This window comes from Adiantum capillus-veneris, chromosome 14 (genome assembly GCF_014529385.1).
Source record: "Adiantum capillus-veneris isolate H3 chromosome 14, ASM1452938v2, whole genome shotgun sequence".
NCBI classification, from domain to species: Eukaryota; Viridiplantae; Streptophyta; class Polypodiopsida; order Polypodiales; family Pteridaceae; genus Adiantum; species Adiantum capillus-veneris.
Window position 1 is genome coordinate 102700976 of NC_140944.1, and position 8889 is coordinate 102709864.

Below are 8889 nucleotides of genomic sequence, written 5' to 3' on the forward strand. Positions count from 1 at the left end.
AGAAGAAGAAGAAGAGGATTTTTAAACTCATAGGAAACTATCCCAAGAGACCTTAAAGATCTATCCCACGAGGAGAGTTCAGGACTTGTTATTCAAGAGGGACATGCATAGGAAGTGTAGACCTCAAAAAGCAATTTCACCACATTTTCTTCTACATGGAATTCGCGAAGATTCCACTCAACCAAGCAATTTCAATAAATCCGTGCCTCCTCCCTTCAAATGTTTTTGGGTGCCACGAGTTGGGTAGCTGAGGAGGAGCTTCGAAAAAACATAAAATATATAATAATAATAATATTTATATATATAGAGAGAGAATGAGTTGGGAGGTGGCAACGGCGGTGGTAGCGAGCCTGGTTGTGATATGGGTTGGCTTGCATAGATTTGGGCAGCGTCATAGCCCTGATCCCAAGACATGGCCTCTTGTAGGCGCCCAATTGGAAACTTTGCTCAACTTCCATCATTTGCATGACTGGCTCCTCTCCTTCTTCAGCGATCGCCACCGTACCGTCAAGCTCTCCCTCATCTCTTCCACAACCTTATTGTTCACTGTGGATCCTCGCAATGTGGAGCACATCCTCAAGGGCAACTTCCACAACTATCCCAAGGTACTCCTCTCTCCTTTCTTCTTTCTCTTCCTTTTTCTGTGTCTGTATTCCCCAACTATCCCAAGGTACTCCTCTCTAATTTCTTCTTTCTTCTCCTTTTTCCTTGTGCATGCATCTGAGGTACTCCTCTCTACTTTCTTCTTTCTCCTCCTTTTTCATTGTGTTCCAGTCAAATGCTGCTTGAGATTTCACTCGAAATTTAATCTTTGTTGATGTCAGGGAGAGAGCGTGCACCGTGCAATGTATGATTTACTTGGGGATGGCATCCTTAGCTCAGATGGAGAGACATGGAAGAAGCATCGTAAGGTGTCCAATCTTGAGTTTTCAAACAGAAAGCTGCGAGATTTCAGCACAAATGCTTTTAGGGCAGATGCAGCACTCCTCCTTCAGATTCTTGATGCAGTAGCATCCTCACAGAAAGTTGTTGATTTGCAAGTAATGGTCTTGTACCTCATTCTTTACAACACAAGCATGCAGATTCTCTCTCTCTCTCTCTCTCTCTCTCTCTCTCTCTCTCTCTCTCTCTCTCTCACACACACACACACACACACACACACACACACACACACACACACACACATGCGCGCACACAAATGCTTCACTAGAGAACATTGCTAGTGCTTCACAAGTGGTTGCATGCATGCATGTACAATAGCCATGATTAAAGTCTCTCAAAAACCACCAATTGGCATCTGCATAACACATGCTGGATTGGTCGTTTCGAGAATGAATCTTGTGCATAGTCTTTGTTATTGATAAGAAGCCTATGTTTTGTGTTGCCGCCATTATTTTCTATCTAAAAACCTTGCAGAGTGGTCAGGATGTAAGGATGCAGGGTTTGAACTACGATCCGACCTTCTTTTGTGCATCCAAAGAGGGTGGTAAAATGTGACCCTCTTATGTGCATGCCACGAGCCACAAGTCTCTCAGCACTGATGACAAAACACAATTCCAAGCTTTGTATGTACCTCTCGATATGTGGTTATCCTCTGCAACTTGATTGCGGTGCTTTGATTAAAGGCGAATTACCCTAAGGTAAAGATAATGGCTTATGAAATGCTGAGGAATGAATATCTGAAACAACTACAGGCCCGGGATGAAGACATTAGGGTTCTTAATAATAGGCTTCGAGCAGCTCTCATACAGCTACACAATGCAGGTGAGATAATTTTCTTCCCACCAGTGAGAAGCCAAGTGGCCATGGCTCCTGGCATCAATACAAATAGGCCTTCGCAGCAGCAATTGGCATCAAGTCCACATGATAGTAGTACTAGTGCAGACGCGGTCATGGCACCTACCATTCTTGATCCTTCTTGGTTTTGCAACAACATTGTGGGAGAGCTATCAGGAGCTATCTTGCAAAAAGTTTGAGAAAACTGAGGCTGAAGTCAGAGTCCTCATCCGAAAAATGGGATGTTCGAAAGAATTTGTGGAACAGATATTAAGGTGCTCCTTTTGGCGTCGGACCTGCATGGTTTGGGAAGTTTTGGTAAAGTGTCAGATACCAAGTCATGGCATAGCTTTGATATCCTGAGTCTGTGGCCAAGCAGGTCTACCAAAAGCCTTTCAAGCTTTTGCAGAATTGGTTTAGCTTGCTCCACCTTAGACGCGACTATCCCAAACACATGAGCTGGGTCACCAAAAAGACCAAACTTATGAATGGCATCGGGGACAAAGAAATTAAGCACCAAGAGAATCTTTGGCTCGGGGCCTGCACGCATATTTTTATTATGCGACACGATAAACCGAAGGCAGTAATCTAGCTGATGAGAGACAATGGAAGCAGAAACACCTGAAGACCCACCATGAACAAATCCTGGCTTGTATTGGTCATAAAGTAGTGGTGAAAGATTTGATAGTCTGGTTGAACTTCCAGATCATAAATGGCCAGCTTTTGTGCTGCTTGCTGGAAATAAAGCAATCGGGTTAAATTTCAAAGCGATAGTGCCTATGTCGCACTAGCAAAACTCGTTGATTTTAAGGCTCTTGAAATTTTTAACTTGGTGATGGCTTCTGCCTATGTGATGGCTTCTGCCACATAGGCAGAAGTGCTCGAAATTTATCATCGGCCAAAATAAAACAGCACAAAAGGGGGTTTCATCAAACCAAAAATGTGACCCTCTTTTGTGCATGCAAAGAGGGCCACATCAAACCAAAATTGCGACCAATGACATAGTTCCAAGAAATGTGTGGAGCATACTCATTAGAGGCATTGTCGTTACGATGTCCGATACTGCCTGAATTGATTGGTTTGATACCTGCAGGACCTCCTTATGCGAATGACATTGAACTCGATTTGTAAAGTCAGGTTCGGAATCCAAATTGGCAGCCTCTCCCCAGCTCTTCCAGATGTACCCTTTGGAAGATCTTTTGACACTGTGAATGAAATCACTGCTACTCGTCTCTTCAATCCATTGTGGGAATTCAAAAAGGCTCTTAACCTTGGCAATGAAGGGGTCTTGAAGCAGGAAGTGGAAGTTTTAAATTCCTTCACGACCAACATCATTCAAAAGAGGAGAGTGGAGCTAGAAGGAAAAAATGAGGTGAAGCTATGGTTAAGAAAGCTACTGAACCTCTTATTTTCTGTTGTTTATTTCTTTCTTTCTATGTTATCTCTAATATTCACATGTTTTTAGGCCTAATTCTCTAATTGCGCCACAGGGGAGAGTGGACCTCTTGTCATGTTTCATGGCGTATAGTGAAGGGCAACCTGGGGGATTCAGTGATAAAGAGCTACGAGATGCTATCTTAAATTTTGTGATTGCAGGGCGAGATACGTCCGCTATCACATTGTCTTGGTTCATGTATTGTGTGTGCAACCACCCACATGTTGCAGATAGGGTGTTTGAAGAGACGGTGGAGGTGTTAGGCTTGCAAGAAAAGACTCAGAATTACAGCTTTGAGGAGGTTGCGGAGAGAATATCGTACGAGGCACTTGGCAAAATGCACTATTTGCATGCTGCGTTGACGGAGACTCTGCGACTTTACCCTGCAGTTCCAAGAGTACGTTAGTCATTCTTCATACTGTGAAGTAATGTTGCTGTTTGCCTTCATCATTGTTTTGTAATTCACAAGAAGATTTAGAAATTTTCTCATGTAGGAAAACGAAGTCTTTTCCAGTGTTTTTCATACAATGCATAACATCATGAGCTTCTACTTGAGAGGCACCGCGCATACCTAGCTAGGTACGATTGGGGGCAAGGGACCACCGGCCCCCCCACCGGGCCGGCAGTCCCCTGTCCCTAATCCTACCTAGCTAGGTATGCAGTGCCTCCCTCACAGAAGCTCATGATGTTGAAGTAAGTCACAATGTGGGAATTACTGTGAGAATTTGTCCAAAACTTCTTGTGTAAGGGCTTGAGGCTCTGATGATGAAAAACAGGATGGAAAGTTTGCTGCGGGCGATGACGTTCTTCCAGATGGCACTCGTGTGAAGCGCGGAGATGGAGTCGCCTACGTCCCGTACTCGATGGGTCGAATGAAGTTTCTGTGGGGACCAGATGCATTGACTTACAATCCAGGTCGCTGGCTGCAAGATGGAATCTTCCAACCAGAGTCCCCCTTTAAGTTTTCAGCCTTCCAGGTAAATTGGCTATATTTGAGACTTTTACACTAAATGTCTCTATGTTTTGTAGGTTTTTTCTCCTTCAAATATGCAATACATTTTAAAATGCATAAAATAATTTTCTAACCATACAAAGTTCCTTTCTATGGTTTTTGGAAGAGGTGGCACGAGCAAAACCTAATCACAAGAAGTTCTGGATAAATTCTCACAATAATTCCCACATTGTGACTTACCTCAACGTCATGAGCTTTTGTGAGGGAGGCATCGCATACCTAGCTAGGTACGATGGGGGCCAGGGGACCGCCGGCTCGGTGGGGGGGCTGGTGGTCCCCTTCCCCCAATCGTACCTAGCTAGGTATGTGGTGCCTCTCGAACAGAAGCTCATGATGTTATGCATTGTATGAAAAACACAGACAAAGACTCCGTTTTCCTACATGAGAAAATTTCTAAATCTTCTTGTGAATGAATTTGGAATGTAGGGGGGACCGCGTGTGTGCATGGGCAAGGAGTCTGCCTACTTACAGATGAAGATGACAGCCGCTTTGTTGTTGTACTTCTTTACGTTCCATATTGTTCCCGGACATGTCGTGAAATATCGTGTAACGCTGGTGATGCCCATGGCCAATGGACTGCGTGTGCAAGTTTTGCACAGATAAATTCGTTCCTTTTATCAAACTTGTACAGGTTGCTCTTTCTATCAAAGCTATATAGTTCACCTCAGGACGGCCCATCGAGGAGCAAGTAGCTTGTCGTGCTCCTCGAGCCCTTTCCACTGGCCACAAAGCCAATATCTCAATGGTCTAGCGGTGGAATACATGGAAGTCTTCTGAGGAGATACCAAAGATGGCATTTAGTGTAATAATGTAACCCAAAATAACTTTTAATAAGCTAAAATGTCCATGACCTACAATATCCATGAAGCTGATAATAAGCTAAAATGTAGTATTCAATGGTTTCAAAATATGCCTACGGATGTTTTGTGTGCATTTGTTTATCATTAAATGGATCCAGACTCCTGTCATTAAAGGGCGCGCCTCATTGGATTTCCTTTGCAAATTGGCTTAGAATGCCTAGTTGAGGCTTACAATGAGATCATAAGCAAAATTAGCTTCTTAGAACATCCCTTAGTGTAAAACTTAGTTGGTTTTAATTGCTCTCGCCTCGGTTTTTGTTGTGGGACACTAGCGGATGAGTAGAACCGATTGATAGGCAACAACATATCAAAGCTTGAGTTGATGAGCATTGGGAAGAAGCAAGTTGTATCCCATAGAGTTGACTCTACAACAAAGAGCTAGTAAAGGAGGTGATCGAATCGAGCAAAGGGTTGCAGCTTAAATCATTTTGCTTAAATCCTACTCTTTAACGTACTTTGGTAGTTATTTGCAGATTTTCAGTTAGCCTAGTAATATTATCCATTTAGTCTCTAAATCGAGGACCCATCATACAATCAAGTGTAGTCAAAGTTTTCATATTTCTTAGAGAGAGAGAGAGAGAGAGAGAGAGAGAGAGAGAGAGAGAGAGAGACGCGTTGTCTTGGCTGTTGATCATGCAAAACATGTCTGAGGAGGAAAACACTGGGATGAAGGGTTATCCTCGTGCTAAAGAATGGTTCCGTAGAGGAGAACGTTAGGATAAAATTCATTGCCAAACAAGAGCATACGTAACCACCCACGAATAAAGTCAACATGTACAATGTGCATATATTGAGTACTGCAATACATAAGTTGAATTGCCCAACTATGAGAAAGAAGAGTGTATCTATTTGATATATAGATATAATGATCAAGATTGAGCATATACTAGTGATAAAAACATGTAACTAAAGTAAATTTAAGGAAGGATTGACAAACTCAAAAGATACATAAAGCATCAATAGACTACGAAAATTAAATGGCACTACCAACTTGATAATCGTATATGGGTGTCGTCCAATTGTCTAAGCCGGAGAACAATGTTTATGTCAAGCTACATAAAACCAATGTGAATAGATAAACATTTCCTCTTCCAATGAAACGTCACAGTGTGAAAATCCTAATCATAAAGTGTACGTCGTACAAAAGTGTCATACAAAAGTATGGTGGAGAGTTGGCACTGTGGTTTCTCCAAAAACTAGAAGTCGTCCCCTGTCCCGTAGCATTATGTGTTGCGCAAAGCAAACGTATAGACATGGAAAACTGGATGCAATAATGGACCTTGCAATATTGTCGAGTTGGAATCGGGGTTGCATCTCAATCACTCCCATTCGATCTTTGTCGTGCTCTGTCCCATAGTATTTATGTGTTGCACGAAGCAAACGTATAGACATGGGGAATTGGATGCAATATCGGACCTTGCAGTATTGTCGAGCTGGAGTTGTGGTTGCATCTCAATTGCTCCCGTTTCGATCTTTGTGCTCATCATTGCCATGCTTCTAGCAAACCTTTCCTGTTTCTCACTATTTGTGAGTTCCCATTTCTTGCCCTTCTATAACTGTCTGCAAATCTCTCTCTCTCTCTCTCTCTCTCTCTCTTTACAGAGACGGACATTTGACAATGCTCTTTAGCAACTGGTGCAATATTTTCTCGGAAAACATCCTATGTCGGGCATCCTCAGACATTGATGATGATGATGATTTTAGGTTTTCACTATGATTTCATTTTTATTTTGTATCCTTAGATCCACCAAGCGAGACGATCATGGATTCAGAAAGGCTTATTTATGATGATATGAAAAGTGAAGCCGATACGCCATTGTATGATGGAGCATGTGTGTCTAGATTGAAGGCGCTCCTGGTTCTTCTCAACATGCAGGCAAAGTTTGGATGGAGTGACACTAACGTCACAACGTTTTTCAGGTGATCTATTACAATGTGTTTACTTTAATAAAAAACTCTCGATGTATAATGATCTGATAGATTACTTACACAATTGTACCACATTTTTTTCGCTGTGTAGATTGCTCAAAGAGCACATACTGCCAGCTGATAATGTGATGCTAGATTCCAGAGAGGAAGCAAGAAAGATCTTGCAAAACTTGGGGATGGATTACAATTTGATTCACGCTTGTCCTAACGACTGCATTCTTTTCAGAGGGGAATACAAAGACATGGAGAAGTGTCCGAAATGTGATTCCGAGAGATATCGAGTAGATCTCCACGGAACCAAAATTCCACAAATGGTTTTGCGACATTCTTTTCGGAGGGGAATACATAGACATGGAGAAGTGTCCGAAATATGATTCCGAGAGATATCGAGTAGAAATCCACGGAACAAAAATTCCACAAATGGTTTTGCAACATTTTTCTCTACTTCCTCGCATCAAGCATTTCTTCGAATGTAAGTCCATGGCCGTCCTAGCATCATGGCATGAGGAGAATGATGGTGTACTACGGATTCCTGCAGATTGCATAGCCTGGAAACATATAGACGAAACATGGTCGGATTTTGCCAGGGAAGCTCAAAATTTGCGTCTAGACTTGGCTATGGATCGCGTAAATCCATTTGGTCAAAGATCAACATCTTACAGTGTATGGCCTGTTGTCATCGTCAACTACAACATTCCCCCGTGGTTGACTACCAAGAAGAGGCACCTGTGGCTAAGCTTTATTGTGTCAGGGTGGTATAAAGTGAAGAATATGGATGTGTATCTTCGTTCACTATTGGAAGAGCTACAACAATTGTGGATTGGCATAGAAGTAGTGGATATGAGCCGACACACAGGACGACGGAATGCTTTGATCAGAGGCATTCTAATGTGGACCATGCATGACTATCCTGGACTAACAGAATGCTCAGGTGATTTACACTCAAGCTCAAACATTGTAAATCTTGGTTTTTCTCAAGCTTATCTATTGTCACGTGTATACATGCAGGGCTTCAAACAAGCGGATACAGAGCATGTGTCACATGTGGACCTAAACTGAATGCCGTCGGGCACCCTCATTTGAAGAAGCAAGTCTACGAAGGTCATCAAGAGTATCTTCTAGAGAATTATGTGTTACGCGACAGCTTTTTGGAAAGAGAGCCACCGAGGAATCTGTTGGGGTATAGGCGCCTGTGTCTTGCTCGGCCGCCCAGAGTCTGGGCGTCCACTGATTTGTATACCTTATACATAGCATAAGTGTATAGGGGACTGCTCACTCTTTTTGAGTCTCCCCACCCATATCTGTGTGTCGTGTGTCTCCTTCTCCTCTCACTCTCCGTCTGTGGTGCTCCCCGATCCCCTTCAATTGGTATCAGAGCTATGGTGACCGCGGAGAGCATGACGGCTTTGAGAGCTTCGAGACGATAGCTCGCTCGCTCTCGACGGTAGAGAGATTAAGAAAGCTTAAAAGCTTTGTGAGAATGCAATGGGAGCTTGTGAGCTCAGTTGAGAGTGATGTATGCTCTTGTGGAAGCTCAGAAAGGAGTGTGGAAGATTGTGTGTAAGTGAAGGTGCTGCCCTAAAACTGTGTGCGTAGCAGCACTGTTTTCAGATTCGTTTTTCTCCTTGTAGAATGCAGATCTGAGAATTCTGTTCCGAATAACCATCCATTTCGACGTGGTCTACAACTTTGCAGAAGAAACTTTTTGCAAATTCCTCACCGTTTTGCTGATATTCAGCTCAGACTGACTGTATACAGAAATTCCAGATTTTCTGTTGTTGCATTGTGTGCGAGTTTGATGCAATTTTGGAAGCACGGGAGATGCTTGAAATTGAGTGCATAAATTCTGAGCTGAAGATGCAATTGCAGCTTGTGTT

The 8889-nt window shown here is 42.8% G+C and overlaps 1 protein-coding gene across 1 annotated transcript; it reads left to right on the forward strand.

Annotated features, from left to right (window-relative positions):
- The first annotated feature begins 314 nt into the window (after nt 1-314).
- On the forward strand, nt 315-4826 carry LOC147442862 (cytochrome P450 704B1-like). Its single transcript, XM_086529725.1, has 6 exons — nt 315-605; nt 825-1040; nt 2870-3148; nt 3267-3608; nt 3988-4188; nt 4650-4826. The coding sequence occupies exons 1-6, from the start codon at nt 315-317 to the stop codon at nt 4824-4826; spliced, it is 1506 nt and encodes a 501-aa protein (XP_086385851.1).
- Nucleotides 4827-8889: the final 4063 nt, after the last annotated feature.

Bases quoted from the DNA above. Each gene is read 5' to 3' on its own strand.
- LOC147442862 (XM_086529725.1), top strand. From the start codon at position 315: ATGAGTTGGGAGGTGGCAACGGCGGTGGTAGCGAGCCTGGTTGTGATA. The intron at 606-824 runs GTACTCCTCTCT...TGTTGATGTCAG, and splicing joins ACTTCCACAACTATCCCAAG to GGAGAGAGCGTGCACCGTGC. The intron at 1,041-2,869 runs GTAATGGTCTTG...TGATACCTGCAG, and splicing joins AGAAAGTTGTTGATTTGCAA to GACCTCCTTATGCGAATGAC.